The sequence below is a fragment of the Amia ocellicauda genome, chromosome 14 (genome assembly GCF_036373705.1).
Source record: "Amia ocellicauda isolate fAmiCal2 chromosome 14, fAmiCal2.hap1, whole genome shotgun sequence".
Classification (NCBI taxonomy): Eukaryota; Metazoa; Chordata; class Actinopteri; order Amiiformes; family Amiidae; genus Amia; species Amia ocellicauda.
The window spans coordinates 652156-671586 of NC_089863.1; the positions used below are offsets into that span (position 1 = coordinate 652156).

Sequence of the window (19431 nt, forward strand, 5' to 3'; positions counted from 1 at the left end):
GGGGCGTCGTGCAGTGTATCGCAGGAAGGGTTGGAATCCAGGTTCTGATGCACCGCACTTGAGCTGAAGCACCAGTTTACACTGAACCGCCGGGAAATTAGCTGGAGCGGTTCCGTGCGGCTGTGCTGCGGTCAAGCTGACCAGGAGCCGACCCCGCGCACAGAGGCTCTACAAACTCTCTAAACTGTATAAACTGTGAGAGACCCAACCAACCACAGCGAGGGTGAGAGAGACAGAGACAGAGACAGCTGCGGCTCGTCAGTCTTATTTTTTTTTTTTTATTGCAAAAACAGTTTTGTCACATTGGCCGGACAGAACAAACAGAAGGGCTAAAAAGAGAAATAAAAGCACGGCTCGTTGGGGGGGTGGGTGGGGGCGGTGCTAGAAGAAGTCCACGTCCTCAGGAGCGTCCAGGTCCCGGTACTCGATGATGGCGCGGGGATCGCCCCGGATCATCCTGGGGGAGAGAGGGGTTAGCACAGGGACCACACAGGAGAGGCCGAGGGGAGGGGAGGGATAGGGCGCTGCACTCACCTGTTGCGGGGCTTGCCGGGGTAGCCCCCCTGGCCTCGGAAGGAGTCGTAGTTGCCCCGGCCCCCGCCGCCGTACTGGTTGGGAGGGTAGGGAGGGCCCCCTGCTGGACACAGAGACACAGCAGGTCAGAGTCTGAAGAGACAGACACCTAACCAGAGAGAGACCCAACCACAGGGAGACAGCAAAAGACACGAAGACAGAGGGGAGAGAGACACACAGGGAGGAAGACAAACAGACAGGGTATTTAAAGGGAGAGAGACACACAGACGGGGTATATAACGCGAGAAACACCCTTACCTCCATAGCCCAGGACCGGGGGACGGGGCTGTCCATATCCCATCAGCCCCTGGGGCGACTGGTGCGGGTAGGGCAGGCCGGGACTGAGCACCCCTGAGGGGGAGAGAGACAGAGAGAGCGGAGGAGTCAGGGGGCTGCGGTGCGGGCGTGGGGTGGGGGGGCGTTGCGGTGGGCACACTCACCCTGGGCGGGGCCAGGTGGGGGCGGGGCCTTGATCTCGGGCAGCGCGGGCCGCTTGGCGTCCATCAGGAAGTTGTTGAAGAACAGCACCTCCTTCTTCACCTCCTCGATCTTGTCCCCGTGCTTGTTGAAGATGTGTTTGCGCACGAACTCGGGGCCCTGCGGGGGGAGAGAGAGAGAGGGAGCTCAGCGCCGCAGGCAGCCGGACCCCTGAGCCCAGACCCTCGCTGCGCACAGGCGGACCCCCGACCTTGAACTTCTTGCCGCTCAGGGGGCACAGCCACTTGTCCTTGCCCAGCTCCTGGGTGTTGGCCGACACGAACTTCTCCACCTCCTGCTCGGGGTCCTTGCGGCCCATCTTGGACGCCTCCTCCTCCGACAGGCTCTCGCGCACGCTGAGCAGAGGGGTGAGCTTCTCCTCGAACGTCTTCTGCCACTCCGCCACTGAGGGGGGGGGTGTGAGAGAGAGATGAGTCTAGGCTGTAGTAGGGCTGGGCTATATGGCTTAAAAAAAAAAAAAAATCTGATTTTTTCACACCAAACCCGATTTTCGATTTTAATCGATTTTTTTTTCTATTTAAAAACAAACTACAACCGACAAAGAAATTGCTAAAAATAAATGTACTCTTTATTTTGTTCTGATTTTCCCTTATGCAGTTTAATCTAAATGTCCCCTTTGTGCATAAGTGTAACAGGAAACAAGCCTCAAAACATGCTTGTAAACGAGATGGCAGGCACTGCCATTGTAAACAGTGAAAATGTAGCTTATCAGTTTTCTAATAACTTAAAACTTACAGTGACACAATGCACCTTCAAAATAACTTAAAATATAAATAAAAAATAAAATTGTGTGTCCCTCTTTGATAAAACACTTTTGGTTAAATAAATGTAACAAAAATGACAAAATTAAATCTATTACAAAAATACATACTTTTAACAGTGCAAACAAAACTGTTTTCCTGAATCCCTGAAATTGTAAACAAAATTAAACATGCATCCATTACTTTAGAATGTGGCGGAGTAAAACGACACCCCCTCCAGTTCTCTAGCGATCTTTTCACGAGTAATGTTGTACAGGCGTTATTTGTTCTGCGTCAGACACAAAAAAAGCAAACCAAATCCAGACAACGGATGAAACGGTGCCTTTCTTTGGAACGAGCTCTTCGCTATTGTTAACTGCCATGTTTTCTGTGTGTGCGGCGGGTGTAAGGAAAGCGGGGGGAGGGCTGAGCCCACTCTGAACTACGGAAGCCTAAGGGGAGCGTCGGTGGTGGAAGTTAAAGAGAAAACCGATTTTCATTAAAAACAAAAATCGCCCTATACGTCAAATTCGAGTTAATCGATAAAATCTATTTATCGCCCAGCCCTAGGCTGTAGGGGCTTCTACTGGACCAGTCTCATCCTCTGTGCGTGTGTGTGCGTCTCACCCTCTCCGTGTGTGATGCGGTTGGGGGGGATGGGCCCTCGCACGTGCATGATGCCGCAGCGGTTGGGCATCTCGTCCTCGTTGGGGTAGTCGCATGTGTTGTAGTAGTCAATGGAGTGGACGATGCGCAGGTACAGCAGAAGCCTGTCCAGCACCTGGCAGAGCGACACTCAGTCAGAGCACAGACAACAACCAGCTGGACAGACACTCTCTCACACACATACACACACGCACAAACAAACAACCAGCTCCACGGTGGACAGACACGCTCTCACACACACACACACACACACACACACACACACACACACAGACCAGATCCACGGTGGACAGACGGGACAGACACTCACCTTGACCAGCTTGTCGTCGCGCTCCACCGTGATCTCGGCCGGGTTGCCCTCCTTGCTGCCCTCCTCGGGCTCGGTGCCACCCGCGCTGCCCAGCAGCTCCTCCTCCTCGGCACTCACCTCCTCGATCAGGTAGTCCGTGATGTTCTTCAGGATGGGGTTCTGCGCCGGCAGCTGAGGGATGGAGCGGGGAGAGGGGGATGAGGGTCTCTCTCACACACACATACGGGGAATCAGGGACAGGGCTTTGCCGATTTAGACTCTTTAGACGTAAAATGTTCTAACTGAACACAGTGGTGCTGAGGAGACCACCTGGTCTACACTTCTATAAAACCTCATCCTGCACTGAGAATTCTCCTGCTACACAAGTGTGTGGAAACTTCTGAGCTCAGTGATCCAATATTCCACTTAAACATGGCAGTAGGTTCTACACACTGCCTCTCCCTCCCTCCCTCCCTCTCACACGTGCCTCGGGCTGGGTGTGGGGGGCTCCGGCCCACAGCCGCTCACGCTCGTCCAGCGCGTGGATCAGTTTGGCCGCCAGCTTGATGTCGTTGCGCAGGACCTGCTTGTGCTGCGTGATGCCGTTGACGTTGCGCACACGGCGCGCCAGGTCCCGGTTCACCCCCGGGCTGAGCTCGCAGTCCCGCAGCTGGGGGGACAGGGACGGAGGAGTCAATACACACACACAGGGGGAGTCGATACACACACACACAGAAGAGGACCAGACACTGACCCGGATGTTCTGCAGGTTCCAGCAGGTCTCCTTGATGTTCACACTGCGGTCAAAGGTCACCCAGCAGCGGCGGTAGAACCTGGAGCGAGAGAGCGAGAGAGAGAGAGGTATTCTTAGATCATAACCGTGTCAAGAGCGCCGGCGATGAGCAAGCAAGTGCAGGGGAGAGGACTGACCTGCGCTCGGGCTGGGGGTCCGACAGGGCCACACGCATGAACCCGGGGTAGCGCCGGCACAGCTGCAGACAGGAGACAAGAGTCAGGACACAGGGGCCGAGGGGCAGCTCAGGGCCGGGGTGGGGCAGCTCTCACAGGAGCAGGGGGCAGTTACAGGGACACTGGGGGGCAGTAGACAGACTCACAGCCACGATTTCGGCCTTGGAGATGGTGGGGGCGATGCTGCGCATGAAGAGGGAGCAGGTCTTGTGCAGCGGGCGCGGGGGGGGCTCCACCTCCTTCTCCTTCGCTTTCTTCTCCTCCCTCTCCCGTTCTCGCTCCTTCTCCCGCTCCTTTAGCTTCTCCTCCTTCTTCTCCTTCACCTCCGCTGGGGGGGACAGGCAGACATGAGATCTGAGCCATGCGTCTCTCCCTCCCTCTCCCAGCATCTCTTCTCATCCTCCTCTTCCCTCCCTCCCGGTCCATTTCACTCTCCCTCCCTCACCCTCATCCTTCTCCTCGTCCTCGTCCTCCTCCTCCTCCCGGTCCTCCTCCGGGGGGGGCTTCTCGCTGCCAGACTCGGACTCCGAGTCGCTTGGCTCGTCCTCCTCACTGTCGCCGCTGCGCTGCCGCTTGCGCTTCTTACCAAGCTGGGAGGAGAGAGAGAGGGGTTAGTACAGAGGAGGAGGGAAGAGAGGGGTTCATACAGAGAGAGGGAGGGATGGATAGTCACCTTCTTGGCCTCGGGCTCGTCCTTCAGCTGGGCCTTCTCTCCGTCCTCCTCCTGCCCCGCCTTCGGCTTCTCTTCCGCCCCGCCAGCCCCGCTATCGCTCTGAGGGGGAGGAAGAGGGATGGAGAGTCAGCACTTGGAAAAGAGGGGTAGGAAGTGACAGAGAGATAGGGTTCCCACACAAATCAGATTATTTTTCCATGATGTTCCACAATCATTTTCTGATTTTCCATGACTTAATTTATGCGTTTACAACAACAATGCTGGAAAGTTGGAAATGTAAACACAATAGGAAAGAACCACAATCCCCACAGCCGTCCACTCCCCCCACTTTAAACACGCTAACATCAGCTAATAAAGAGCACACAGATGTACGTTGATCAGAGAGTAACAGGTGTAATTTTGCATGTACATGTAGCATAAACGTTAATACAAAACTTTAACAGTCTATTTTAATGATTTGAACAGTCAGTCATTCTGAGTGGCCTTGAATATAAACTACTATAAATCAGCTAAATTAATTGATTCAAACATTACGATACACACGTCAATTCAGCAGGGCCTACAGTAATCATGTCCCACACGCTGCTGAAGTGTTTTAGACTGCTTTGCTTTAAACTTGAAAGCTTTTGATCATTATTTTTGTTTCATAAAAATTATGAATAATGATTTTCACCAATAAATTACAAGATTTTTGTGTTTGAGGAGTTTGTGTTAAAAATGGATATAAATCCACTCAATATTATTTTCAGTTTCTTGTCGGTCATTGTTTTATGAAGCACCACTTCACAAGCATGTTTGATATTACGACACTATCCTGGCAGCGCACAGCTCACAGACGCCTGCTGGAGCTCATGTGATTAATATGGCGCACTATGATTGGCTCACACGGAGGCTGGTCACACTGGCGTTGAGGGCAGTGCCCGCACCGACACTAAGCAGCAGGAAGAAACAAGCGGCACAAGAAACTCAGCAAAGTGAGCTTCGGGATAAACAGTGTGATGTAAAATGTAATTTGCTGAATAAAACTATGTATTGTTATTATTTACTTCATTTTCAATAGATGCACATCCATATCCTGATCTTGTGCAGATCGAAGCGTTTTTGCTAAAAACCTGTGAAGCTCGGGATACATGAACACTGTGCGCACTGGAGCTGTGCTTAGTGTGCGGGTGTTTCTTTTCACTTTATATGCATGTTTTCTGAGTAAGGTGGATGTGCGTGTGATTAACCTATTAACTTTATTTCACATAAAAGGGCGAAGATCATTCTGGCAGATCCTGACCAATGTAGTCACGATGGTGTACACGGATTTACGTCACTGTGCTCACAATCTACACACACACTGGATTACTGTCTGAATGGTCAGTTCTGTTCAGAATGACGTAAACGTGTAGCACAAGAACGCAACCCATGATCTTGAGAGTCTGTGCAGAGTGAGGAGAGTCTGTGTTGTGATCGCACCGAGCTGCTGTGTGTTGCTATATGGGTATAGGAGTTGTGCTCAGTGTACATATGCACTTCACACAGACTCTCCCAAGACTTGGAAATCCCTGTGTACATAATATCAGCACAGACCACTGTGTGCCATGACGTTCATAATACCCACATACATTACGGAGTACGTCATAAAACAAATTTAAACAGGATTTAATACAATTTCATTCTGCACCATGAAATTGTCACTGTGCATCAGAGTGAACATTATATTCCATTGTATGTTGTAAATGGGTTTCACTGTGTACGTGTGATTTCCCATCACTTCCAATGTTTTGGTCATTTTCCATGACTTTCCATGACTGAGGGAACCCTGGAGAGAGGGAGGGGGGAGGGAAGAAGTGACAGAGATAAGAGACAGGCCCCACCCACTCTTACCTTCTTCTCCTTGTCCTCCTTGTCCAGGGGGGGTTTCCGGTCGGCGTCGCCCGCCCGCAGCTCCTCTCTCTTGGGGGGCTCCCCCAGCAGCGAGCCCCCTCCCCGCGGCTCCTCCTCCTCCTCGCTCGGCTGCTCCAGGATGCGCAGGTCGGTGTCGGTGCCGCCCTCCATCTTGATCACAGCTAGGGAAGGAGGGAGGGACGGGTCAGCACAGGCAGAATCACCCGACCCCCTCTCCTCCTGCATGATTCCTCCCTCCCTCACCAGCGTCCAGGATCTTGATGATGCTGGCGGCACGGTCGATGTCCAGGGAGATGCTGTCGAACCAGCTGTTCTCCAGCAGGAACACGAAGACGCCCAGGCGGTTCTGCAGCGCGCCGTGGGCCTCGGCCTTGCGCCGGCCCGCCTCATCTGGGTGGTACTTGGACCGGAACCTGGGGGCCGGAACGGAAGGGGGAGGGGGGCGGACGGAAATAGATCGGTGGCGGGGGAGGGGGGAGAGGAGACCTCGTTAGAGACAGAGACGCAGATGAGAAACATCCATGAATAGAACCTATGACATCACTTCCTCAAAAACACTAAGAGAACACACTGACCAGGGCTGGGGGGGCGACCCCTTTAAGTCTACATCCCAAAAGATAAACAAAATGCCCCCCACGCCCCCCCCACTTTGATCACTCCAGCACCAGAATCGGGTCACAACAGGGCTTCCCAGCATCCCGTGCCATGCTGGGGATGGCGCGCGAGCCGGAACCCTGCCATTTCGTGTTCCAAATGAGTTACCAATTACTTAACTGATCCCTTAATTGGAGTGATCTGCTTGTTGACTAAACTGTAACTGATACAAATTGGTTCCTTAAATTCCTTATAAACTTTATACTCGTCTTAAAACCCACAGTTTACAATTAATAGACTTAGGAAATTTGTTCAATTAAGGGTTCAATTAAGTAATTGAGAGCTCGGACCAGCCCGGCTCACCTCCCTCCCTCTGGACGGCACCGGCGCTGGGAAGCCCTGATTTTTAGTCATCGCTTCATTCAGAAAACAAAGAAACCCAACAAATAAGGCAAATATTTCAGGAAAACAAAAAATGATTGAAACAAAACAAAATCAATGTAAGCAACAGACAGTAAGCTTCCATACTGCGGACCAATTTACCTTAGTTCTCCATTTAAACCCTTATTTACTGGGCGGGGGGCTCTTCTGCCCCCCCACCCCCCATTCTCTGCGCTGCTGCAGCGACAATCCACTTCACCCCCGAGAGCGAGTTTGGCTGTCTGAGCGCGTGGGTTCGAGGGGAGCAGCGGCGGATTGGGGCTCGGTTTGGTTTGGGTCTACGGGCCGCGAGAGAGAGCGAGCGGACGGACGCGCCTGACTGTCTGACTGCCTGAGACCTGACACTGTTTCTCTAAATCACTGCATTGTGCGCAGTGCTGACCGTGGCTAAGCTACGCGACACGCCGGCTCCCAGGCGGACGTTCCATCTTCTAGGCCTTGGGTGTGAGGGAGGGAGGGAGAGGGGGAGGAGGAGGAGGGGAAAAAGGGTTGTTTTGTTAATTAGGAAAAAAAAAAAAAAAAAAAAAAAAAAAGAAGGAAGTTGAAAATAAAAAAGAAAAAACAAAAACCATATCATATCAACAGACACTCACATCACTGTCCCTGAGATCAGACACGGCTGTGCGTCTGTCCCGCTACACCCGCCACCAGCACACAGTCTACACAACTACTGCTGCAGCCCCATCTCCCCCCCTGCATCCCTCTCATTCCGACACACTCGGGCGCTCGGGGCTGCCGTACCACTCCTCGTCCTTGTGCGCCAGGAAGAAGTCCTGCATCTGCTGCCGGCGGAAGTCCAGCTTGTAGTCGTTGTAGCGGCGCACGGCCTCCGTCTCGTCCACCGAGTCGTCCAGCGACAGCAGGAACTCCTTGAAGCTCTTCATCACGGGCGGGGGGGGGCCCAGGTCCAGGTCATGCACGTTGCCCAGTCTGGGGAGGGGGAGGGGGAGGGAGAGAGACAGAGAGGACGTTTGACACGTTTGTGGGAAGGAGGAGGGGAGAGAGAAGAGGGATAAAGGAGAGAGAGGGGGATTGAAGAACGGGTGAAAGGGAGGAGACACGGTGCCGCAGGTGACCGATGCATCCCTCCCCCTCCTCACCTGGCCTGGATGGGGATGCCGTGGTGCGGCTGCATGAGGTGCAGGTCAGGGTGGCCCCAGGGCTGGGGGGGCACGTAGCTGGGGCCGCCGCCCCCCCCGTACGGCAGGTCGTACCCGCCCCCGTGGTAGGGGTCCCCTCCATGGTCGTCCCTGAGGAAGAGAGACTGGGCTGAGGACAACGCGGGGGCTCCTGAAACACACACACCTCCCCAGACAGAGACAGAGACAGAGACACACACAGGCGTTCGCAGACACGCCGACTCACCAGTCCCTCCTCATGCGTTTCTGCTGGGGGCTGAGGTCGTGCCGCGGGGGGGAGAACCTCTCTCTGCGGCCGCGGTCGTAATCCCGGTACTCCCCGCGACTGCGCCGCTCGCGCCCCCGGTCCCACTCCCTGAGACGGAGAGAGAAACCCAAAAGAAAACTAAATGATGGCATTAAAATGTCACTCCGCCTATAGAGTCCTGGCACCAGTTCCTGCCCCCCGCCCCCTCCCTCTCTGCGTGAGCTCCACCCCCTTGCCCCCCTGACCTCCGCCCCCCCGACCTGTCGCTCCAGTCGTCTCGGCGCCGGTCCTCCCTCTCTCGGGAGCGATCGTAGTCGCTCCTCTCGCGGCGGAACTTGTCCCGGCGCCGGCGGTCATACTCATCGTCACTGTCCGCCATCACAGCGCTGGCCTGCCCAGGACTGAGGGAGGGAGAGAGAGAGGGAGAGAGCATCACTGCCCCGCACACAGAGAGGAGAAAGTCACAGCCTCAGAGAGAGGGAGACAGCAGAGGAGTGAATTGCATTGCAGACAGACCAGAGAGGAGCCCATCACTGACAGGAGAGAAAGAGAGTGGGAGAGAGCAGAGAGGAGAACATCACAGACAGACAGGAGAGAGAGGTGAGGGGCACAGAGAAGAGCAACACAGAGACAGGGCAAAGCGGGAGAAAGCAGTAGAGAGGAGAAAGTCTCTCTCAATCTCTTTCACTGGCGCTCTCCTGGTGAAAGATGGACAGAAACATGGAGACTCAGACACAGGAGAGCAGGTTCACAGCCAGGCTAAACCGAGCGGGGTGAAAAACGCTCTCCCTGCAGGCTGGTGTAACCCGATGGAAGGAGGGTGTTTCTAGGGGTGTTTGTGGGTGACACCTCTGTGAACTGAGCCTCTTCAACTGGAACAGAGGAGACTACGTGGGGACTTGTTCCAAGTCTTCAAAATCATGAAAGGCATCGACCACATCAAACCAGAGGAGCTTTTCCAGATCAGCAGGGACTCACGCACCCGGGGACACAAATGGAAATTGGGCTTCAAGGCTTCAAGACAGAAAACAGGAGACACTTCTTCACACAGAGAGGCGTCACAATCTGAACAAACTCCCCAGCGATGTGGCTGAAGAGACAATTTGGGAACATTAAAAAAAGACTGGATAGGATCCTTGATCACCTAGTTATTAATGGACACCAAACGAGCACGATGGGCGAATGCGCTCCTCTCGACTGGACGCCGTCTCATGTGTCTTATGTTTCCTATGTTTGACGCCCGTCCACATCCGCTGCTCAACGGAAGGCGCGGGAGACAAAGACGGTCAACACGGCCTGGATTGAGGGGGCGTCTGTACCGGAGACCCGCACAGGGACCCCCAAACACGCGTGTAAACACCCCGCCCCTGGTCCCCGTGTTTGAGGTGCTGACTGGATCCCCACGGCGCGTCACTTTGTCCGGCGCTGCTCATCCTGCGGCCTACCGCCCCCCATTCATTCACCGGGCGGGCCGCAGAGCCCACCCCGCGGCGCCCCCTACCCGGGCAGCGCAACTCCAGCTCACCCGCTCGCTGGAGGGTGCAGGGAATCCGTCGCTCTGCGTTTGTAACGGTCCGGTGTCGATTAACGTCTCTCTCTGCACGTCTGTCGTCTCTCCCGCTGCCGCGACCTCGCCGCCTCCACTTCCGCTCCCTTGCGCCGTCGAGCTGCGCGGAGGCCCGGATGTAGAGTCGTCCCTTCTCTCCGGGGTCAAAGGTCACCAAGGTAGGAAAGCACAGCGAACCCTGCAGCGCCCCTCCGCTGTTCAGGAGACTGTGTGAACTACACCCAAGATACACACTCCTCTGTATACACACACAGACTATATACACCGATCAGCCATTACATTATGACCACCTGCCTAATATTGTATAGGTCCTCCTTTTGCCGCCGAAACAGCCCTGACCCGTCGAGGCATGGACTCCACTAGACCTCTGAAGGTGTGCTGTGGTATCTGGCACCAAGACGTCAGCAGCAGATCCTTTAAGTCCTGTGAGTTGCGAGGTGGGGCCTCCATGGATCGGACTTGTTTGTCCAGCACATCCCACAGATGCTCGATTGGATTGAGATCTGGGGAATTTGGAGGCCAAGTCAACACCTTGAACTCGTGATTCATCAGACCAGGCCACCTTCTTCCATTTCTCCGTGGTCCAGTTCTGATGCTCACGTGCCCATTGTAGGCGCTTTCGGCAGTGGACAGGGGTCAGCATGGGCACCCTGACTGGTCTGCGGCTACGCAGCCCCATACGCAACAAACTGCGATGCACTGTGTGTTCTGACAGCTTTCTATCAGAACCAGCATTCACTTTTTCAGCAATTTGAGCTACAGTAGCTCGTCTGTTGGACTGGACCACACTGGCCTGGAATCCCTGCTGTGAGATGTCTGGGGAAGAGGGCCTAGAGGTAATAAAAAAGCTTTGAAGTGGACAAGAGCCAAAATCCCGACACAGAGCTACAAACCCAGGCCAACCGGCATTTCCAAAAGATGGCATGGATTGACATCAGTCATAAATCGAGCCTCCTTCAAAAGGACACATAGACCAATCTTCTATGACCTGACAGGCGTATAAAGGGTAGCGCACGGTATCTCTCTCTCTTTCTATCTCTCACCTGAACCAGAAACTCGCTGCCACAGCTCAACCTGTAGCTCTGTTGCCAGAACCGGAACCAGAAACCAACTAAGTCTTTGCCGGCAACAGAAGAGTTAAACTGGGAGAAGGAGATTGAGCCGTACGAAGAATTCTTTTAAAGGACTTTATTAAATAAAGAACTTTACAGACTGCGCTGCCCGCCTGTGCCCACCTGATCAGTGGAGTTTTACAGCTGGACAATTGACTAAGTCGACTGAATACGAAAGTGTCAGTCATTTAAATAGCTATTGAGTCTTAAGAAACTCGACCCTTGGAACAAACAGGGCCCTGCTTTCCTCAAAGACTTCGTCTTCAAGTAACTACGGTGGAACCCTGCTTACAAAGAAGATTTTGTGCACAACCTTGGAGCCTTCAAACCAGTGGAAAATCTGTTTGGAAACGACTCTACATTCGCGAAACCCCAACTTCCAGGTGCATCGACTGAGTGGAAGTTCTTGGACAAAGCCGAACCGGACTGCCTTTGTTCCAAACCACACGGACCTCGTGCCGTGTGCTGTTATCTGAGCCCGAAGCCAGAGAGGCCTCTCTGCGACGAAGTTCAGATAAGTTTAACAGTTTGGAGTTCATGATTCATGACATTTGAGAAATCAATTAGAAATGTTAATCTGTGATTCCTAACTCTAGAATGTGTAATATCATTTAATTTTCTTAAATATAAATGTGTGTTGCATTAAACTGTTTTGTTGATAATTTTAGAAATAAAATCTGTCAACGCCGAGAAATATCTTCTCATTCCTGTTTAACTGTTTAGAATCGACACACGTTAATAGACACCAGATTATAGGTGCCTATCCTTAATCATTGAACAGTAATCAATAAGGGAGAATTGTGGTAACAAGAAATGATAGGATCTTTCTCGGCACCCAAACGTAAATGAGACTGATATATATATAACGAGAAGTTATTTAACTTAAATACTAACCTGCATTAGTTATTTAATGTCAGACTAACAATACTAATGAGAGACTCACCTTCGTCTTACTAACCGGTATTGTAGTCAATGTGTTTGTAATTTTGTGTAACGTTTTGTGTGTTATCATATGCGATTCCATGTTCTTTGATTTGGTCACAGAAGTGATTTGTCTTTGATTTGTTGATCTTGAGTGAATTTTAATTAGTTTTTCCCTTTTTGTATAACTAGTGTGGTGCTACATTTTATCTTTGTTTTTAATACATTTGAGAATTTATATCTTTGGAATTGGTGTCTGCGTCCAATTATTGCAGAAATTGAGTTCTACAAGATTCTAGGATTCTTGATAAGGTGATACTTAAATTCACTTCTTTAACTGAAATTTATAAGTGTAGCTTACGCTACAACTGCATGATACAATTAAGCAATTAACATCCCATCATGCTCTGTGGCATGTATACAAATGCTGAGCAGCCCAGTTGACCTCGATTTTGGATCAAGATGGCAAGAGGAAAGGATCTAAGTGTCTATGAAAGAGGGGGCATTATTGGGCACGAATGGCAGGAGCTTCAGTCACACAGATGCTCAACTGGCTCGTGTTCTGGACAAGTGGGCGAGTGCATGTGTGGGACACCAAGAGATCGGGACAGGCCTGACTGCTGGACCCTACAGTGAGGGGGTCCGGAGCCTCTGTTATGCTGTGGGGGGCATTTTACTGGCATGGTTTGGGTCAACTTGTCCCCTTAGAGTGAAGGGTCACTGCAAATCATTAGAGTTATTCTGAGTGATCACCTTTATCCTATGGTGACACATTTCTATCCTGATGGGAGTGGTCTCTTCCAGGATGACAATGCCCATCCACAGGGCACGAGGGTCACTGAATGGTGTGATGAGTATGAAAATGATGTGACTCATATGCTATTGAACACCTATGGGAGATTGTGGACGGACATGTTAGACAGCTTTCTCCACCACCATCATCAAAACCCCAATGAGGGAATATCTTTTGGAAGAATGGTGTCCATCCCTCCAGTAGAGTCCAGAGACTCGTAGAATCTGTGCCAAGAGCATTGAAGCTGTTCTGGGGCTCGTGGTGTCCAACACCTCACTGAGACACTTTGTCATCTTACTGAACTTTTATTTTGGACTTCAATATTAAGTTGTGGGCCGACAACTGGCAGTTGAAATTCAATGTGGACAAGTGCAAGGTATTACATGCACGTAACAAAAATGTCCACTATAATTACACTATGGGAGGAACAGAACTAGATGAAGTATCACATGAGAAAGACCTAGGAGTCTATGTGGACTCTTCACTTTCTCCATCCAAAAAATGTGGGGAAGCAATAAAAAAGGCAAACAGGATGCTAGGGAATATTGTCAAAAGTGTAGAATTGAGAACAAGGGCAGTGATGTTCAGACCGTACAATGCACTAGTTAGAGCTCATCTGGATACTGTGGACAGTTCTGGGCTCCACACTTCAAGAAAGATATCGCTGCTCTAGAGGCAGTTCAGAGGAGAGCAACCAGACTTATTCCAGGTCTGAAGGGAATGTCCTACTGAGAGACTGAGGACCTGAACCTTTTCACCCTGGAACAGAGACTACGTGGGGACTTGATCCAAGTCTTCAAAATCATGAAAGGCATCGACCATGTTGGTCTGTCACCCGTCAGTACAGACACACACACACACCGTGGCTGATAAGGAACAGGAGGAAAGACACGGACCGCTCTGTTTTTGAGAAAATATGTTTATTTGTATAAAACCGTTGCATAGCCGGCGAGAGTCCGCGGCCCGTCTGGAGTCTGACCTCCGGGTCAGGGCGGGCGGGGTCGGGGGTCAGAGATGATGACCGGAGGTGGAGATTAAAACACGGCCAGTCTGTCAAAGTAGTTTATCAATAAATAATGAGAACGACAACAACAACAATAAAAACAATAACACACGGCACAGCGGGGCAGAGCACTTCCGCGGCCTGTACACAGCACACTCGGGGCGGGGCGGGGTCTATAGACACACGTGGGACAGCGGGGGCTCCTGCCCTGGGGCGGGGGTGTCGGTAGTGTCAGGGAAGGGGGGGGGTTACTGGCTCTTCATTGTGAACTGGGGTGGGGGGGCACTCTCATCACACCCCCTGCCTGATGCTCTGGATGATCTGGAAGATAGCTGGAGAGAGAGAGAGAGAGAGAGAGAGAGAGAGAGAGAGAGAGGGGGGGGGGGGGAGAAGAGAGAGAGAGAGGGGGGGGGGGGGGAGAAGAGAGAGAGAGAGGGGGGGGGGGGAGAAGAGAGAGAGAGAGGTGTTTAATAGACATTTTGCTTTAATGGACTGCGGTTTTGTTTTGTGTGTCTTATGATTTTGGATTATTTGACCTATTAAGGGCATCTCTGTCTTCCTATCCTGGAAGACACAATCAGCCTCTGCTTTCTGTTCTCCGTTTTGTAATATGAATAGTGTCCTCAGGCATGATTCGCCTGCTCATCAGGGTTATCACATCTTAAGGGGGACAACGGGGTGAGGACCCTCGCTCTCACTTACCCGAGCCACACACCACGAACACAAACAGAGCCAACAGCCACGGACCCACGGGAGACCTCTCCTCAGTGACCACCCGCTGGAGAGAGAGAGAGAGAGAGGGGGGGGGGGGGGGATTGGCTTTATACTCCAGTGGACGTCTCTGGGTGCCCTGCCTACTGCCTGGAGCGCCCAGAGAGATAGAGACCGGGATGCCCTCACTTGACCTGGGGGCGTTTGTCTAGTCCAACTCCCACTCACAGGGACCGGGGAGGAAACGGGCAGAGACAGAGGGAGAGGGAGAGTTTCGCAAAGCCACAGGGAGTGGGGAGGAAACGGGGAGAGACAGAGGGAGAGGAAGAGCTTGCAAAAGCCATAGGTGACATGTAAATCAGGCCGGGCTGCTTTGCATGCCCAGGGGTGCCATTTCTGAAACAACCCTCTAGTCCAACACAGAAAGCCAGAGAGATGGCAGGTCACCCACGACACTGACAGCTCACCTGTCTAAGAGTCTACAGGGTTATGATGAAAGCATACAATTTCAAACGTGTGTGAGCAAACTACAGGTTCCTGACACACAACTAACACCACCGATGGAAACAGCAACGTAGACAGCGTTTCTTCCGTTTACAGTGGTTCAGTATGTGCAACTACTTGTGTATCACATTTATTTAATTGATTGCATCTTGAATAATATCGCAGTACAGTGGCGTGCATCGCAGATGAGATCATTGTCATGCAATGTGTCTATAGTCTCTGCACTGCACTGTATTATTATTTGCATACGGTCGCAGTACCGTGGTCTTCTGGACGTGGCCGCGTTGCATGATGGTCTTGCTGTGCTTCTCGTTGGCCACTTTCATCCGCTGAATCGCCGACATGGTGACGGACGGACGGACGGCCGGGCCTCGGGGCTCAGACTCACTCACTCGCCGCTACGCACCGTCTGCCGCTCGCTGTCTGCCGCTCACCGCTGGATCCGACGCTACTGATTGCCGACTGACCGTTACAGAGCCCGGACACAGACAACAGCGCCGTCCGAGAGACCTCCGGCGGGAAGCGGGGCGGGGCATCAGCGGAGGACAGGGACGCCCCTGTCATGTGACGAGGGACCGCTGTGCATCATGGACACGTCCGCCTTTCAGAACCCATCAAGCATTGCGGCAATCCCATAAAGCACCGCGTCTTAAAGACAAAGCGCACAACAGAACTCAATGGGAGTTTCACTAAATGTTCTACATTTCTATTAGAAATCATATTAGATATTATAATTTTTTTTATCATAATAAATAACACTGAGCGGAAGATTGTGCACATACATCATTGTTCGAGATGTGCTTTAACAGTGAGTGTTTAGGGGTACAGTTAGACTGACGCTGCAACCGTGTTGAGACTGAAGTTCAGTGTTTGTTTTCAATGTTTTATTTTATTATTCACAGTGAACTGACTGGACTCTTATTGTGTAACTGTACAGCCATATGATTGGACAGGATTGTGTAATTACTGCACTGATAGCACCGCACTCAACACATCACAGATACACAACACACAACACCGCACACAACACCCAGAACCGCACTCAACACACAGCAGCACACACATCACAGATACACAACACCGCACACAACACCCAGAACCGCACTCAACACCGCAGCACCACACACATCACAGATACACAACACCGCACACAACACCAAGAACTGCACTCAACACCGCAGCACCACACACATCATAGATACACAACACCGCACACAACACACAGCACCACACACAACACTGCACACAACACCCAGAACTGCACTCAACACCGCACTCAACACACAGCACCACACACATCATAGATACACAACACACAACACTGCACACAACACACAGCACCACACACAACACTGCACACAACACCCAGAACTGCACACAACACCGCACACAACACCCAGAACCACACTCAACACACAGCACCACACACATCACAGATACACAACACACAACACTGCACACAACACACAGCACCACACACAACACTGCACACAACACCCAGAACTGCACTCAACACCGCACTCAACACACAGTACCACACACATCATAGATACACAACACACAACACTGCACACAACACACAGCACCACACACAACACTGCACACAACACCCAGAACTGCACACAACACCGCACACAACACCCAGAACCACACTCAACACACAGCACCACACACATCACAGATACACAACACACAACACCGCACACAACACACAGCACCACACACAACGCCCAGAACCGCACACAACACACAGCACCACACACAACACTGCACACAACACCCAGAACCGCACTCAACACACAGCACCACACACATCACAGATACACAACACCGCACACAACACCCAGAACTGCACTCAACACCGCAGCACCACACACATCATAGATACACAACACCGCACACAACACACAGCACCACACACAACACTGCACACAACACCCAGAACTGCACTCAACACCGCAGCACCACACACATCACAGATACACAACACCGCACACAACACCCAGAACCGCACTCAACACCGCAGCACCACACACATCACAGATACACAACACCGCACACAACACCAAGAACTGCACTCAACACCGCAGCACCACACACATCATAGATACACAACACCGCACACAACACACAGCACCACACACAACACTGCACACAACACCCAGAACTGCACTCAACACCGCACTCAACACACAGCACCACACACATCATAGATACACAACACACAACACTGCACACAACACACAGCACCACACACAACACTGCACACAACACCCAGAACTGCACACAACACCGCACACAACACCCAGAACCACACTCAACACACAGCACCACACACATCACAGATACACAACACACAACACCGCACACAACACACAGCACCACACACAACACTGCACACAACACCCAGAACCGCACACAACACACAGCACCACACACAACACTGCACACAACACCCAGAACCGCACTCAACACACAGCACCACACACATCACAGATACACAACACCGCACACAACACCCAGAACTGCACTCAACACCGCAGCACCACACACATCATAGATACACAACACCGCACACAACACACAGCACCACACACAACACTGCACACAACACCCAGAACTGCACTCAACACCGCACTCAACACACAGCACCACACACATCATAGATACACAACACACAACACTGCACACAACACACAGCACCACACACAACACTGCACACAACACCCAGAACTGCACACAACACCGCACACAACACCCAGAACCACACTCAACACACAGCACCACACACATCACAGATACACAACACCGCACACAACACCCAGAACTGCACTCAACACCGCAGCACCACACACATCATAGATACACAACACCGCACACAACACACAGCACCACACACAACACTGCACACAACACCCAGAACTGCACTCAACACCGCAGCACCACACACATCACAGATACACAACACCGCACACAACACCCAGAACCGCACTCAACACCGCAGCACCACACACATCACAGATACACAACACCGCACACAACACCAAGAACTGCACTCAACACCGCAGCACCACACACATCATAGATACACAACACCGCACACAACACACAGCACCACACACAACACTGCACACAACACCCAGAACTGCACTCAACACCGCACTCAACACACAGCACCACACACATCATAGATACACAACACATAACACTGCACACAACACACAGCACCACACACAACACTGCACACAACACCCAGAACTGCACACAACACCGCACACAACACCCAGAACCACACTCAACACACAGCACCACACACATCACAGATACACAACACACAACACCGCACACAACACACAGCACCACACACAACACTGCACACAACACCCAGAACCGCACACAACACACAGCACCACACACAACACTGCACACAACACCCAGAACCGCACTCAACACACAGCACCACACACATCACAGATACACAACACCGCACACAACACCCAGAACTGCACTCAACACCGCAGCACCACACACATCATAGATACACAACACCGCACACAACACACAGCACCACACACAACACTGCACACAACACCCAGAACTGCACTCAACACCGCACTCAACACACAGCACCACACACATCATAGATACACAACACACAACACTGCACACAACACACAGCACCACACACAACACTGCACACAACACCCAGAACTGCACACAACACCGCACACAACACCCAGAACCACACTCAACACACAGCACCACACACATCATAGATACACAACACCGCACACAACACTGCACACAACACCCAAAACTGCACTCAACACCGCACTCAACACACAGCACCACACACATCATAGATACACAACACCGCACACAACACACAGCACCACACACAACACTGCACACAACACCCAGAACTGCACTCAACATCGCACTCAACACACAGCACCACACACATCATAGATACACAACACACAACACCGCACACAACACACAGCACCGCACACAACACCGCACACAACACCCAGAACCACACTCAACACACAGCACCACACACAATACTGCACACAACACCCAGAACTGCACTCAACA

General features: G+C 51.8%; 2 protein-coding genes across 5 annotated transcripts; both read right to left on the reverse strand.

Annotated features, from left to right (window-relative positions):
* Positions 1–257: 257 nt before the first annotated feature.
* On the reverse strand, positions 258–10398 carry srrt (serrate RNA effector molecule homolog (Arabidopsis)). Of its 4 annotated transcripts, none has more exons than XM_066722243.1 (20): positions 10248–10398; positions 8983–9123; positions 8702–8830; positions 8437–8586; positions 8078–8266; positions 6545–6714; positions 6281–6462; positions 4409–4507; positions 4181–4325; positions 3882–4063; positions 3697–3758; positions 3521–3599; positions 3254–3436; positions 2788–2958; positions 2439–2592; positions 1262–1455; positions 1014–1170; positions 832–924; positions 535–634; positions 258–457 (listed from the first exon to the last, which is right to left on the reverse strand). In XM_066722243.1, the coding sequence occupies exons 2-20, from the start codon at positions 9099–9101 to the stop codon at positions 382–384; spliced, it is 2634 nt and encodes an 877-aa protein (XP_066578340.1). In that variant the 5' UTR covers positions 9102–9123; positions 10248–10398; the 3' UTR covers positions 258–381. The 4 variants fall into 4 exon arrangements, with proteins under 4 accessions (XP_066578340.1, XP_066578339.1, XP_066578338.1 ...); XM_066722242.1 differs by having other exon boundaries at positions 535–637; XM_066722241.1 differs by having other exon boundaries at positions 8968–9123.
* Positions 10399–14018: 3620 nt separating this feature from the next.
* Positions 14019–15901, reverse strand: LOC136768210 (stress-associated endoplasmic reticulum protein 1). The gene is made up of 3 exons (XM_066722289.1): positions 15594–15901; positions 14821–14896; positions 14019–14450 (listed from the first exon to the last, which is right to left on the reverse strand). Exons 1-3 carry the CDS (start codon positions 15675–15677, stop codon positions 14410–14412), a joined length of 201 nt encoding a protein of 66 aa, XP_066578386.1. The 5' UTR covers positions 15678–15901; the 3' UTR covers positions 14019–14409.
* Between the last annotated feature and the right edge of the window lie 3530 nt (positions 15902–19431).

Excerpts from the sequence above, each read along its gene's own strand:
- LOC136768210 (XM_066722289.1), bottom strand. The coding sequence starts at position 15,677 with ATGTCGGCGATTCAGCGGATGAAAGTGGCCAACGAGAAGCACAGCAAG. Across the intron at positions 14,897-15,593 it reads GCCACGTCCAGAAGACCACG|CGGGTGGTCACTGAGGAGAG; the intron begins GTACTGCGACCG and ends CTCTCTCTCCAG. Across the intron at positions 14,451-14,820 it reads GTTCGTGGTGTGTGGCTCGG|CTATCTTCCAGATCATCCAG; the intron begins GTAAGTGAGAGC and ends CTCTCTCTCCAG.
- srrt (XM_066722239.1), bottom strand. The coding sequence starts at position 9,101 with ATGGCGGACAGTGACGATGAGTATGACCGCCGGCGCCGGGACAAGTTC. Across the intron at positions 4,326-4,408 it reads ACGAGCCCGAGGCCAAGAAG|CTTGGTAAGAAGCGCAAGCG; the intron begins GTGACTATCCAT and ends CTCTCCTCCCAG. Across the intron at positions 1,456-2,438 it reads CCGCATCACACACGGAGAGG|TGGCGGAGTGGCAGAAGACG; the intron begins GTGAGACGCACA and ends CCCCCCCCTCAG.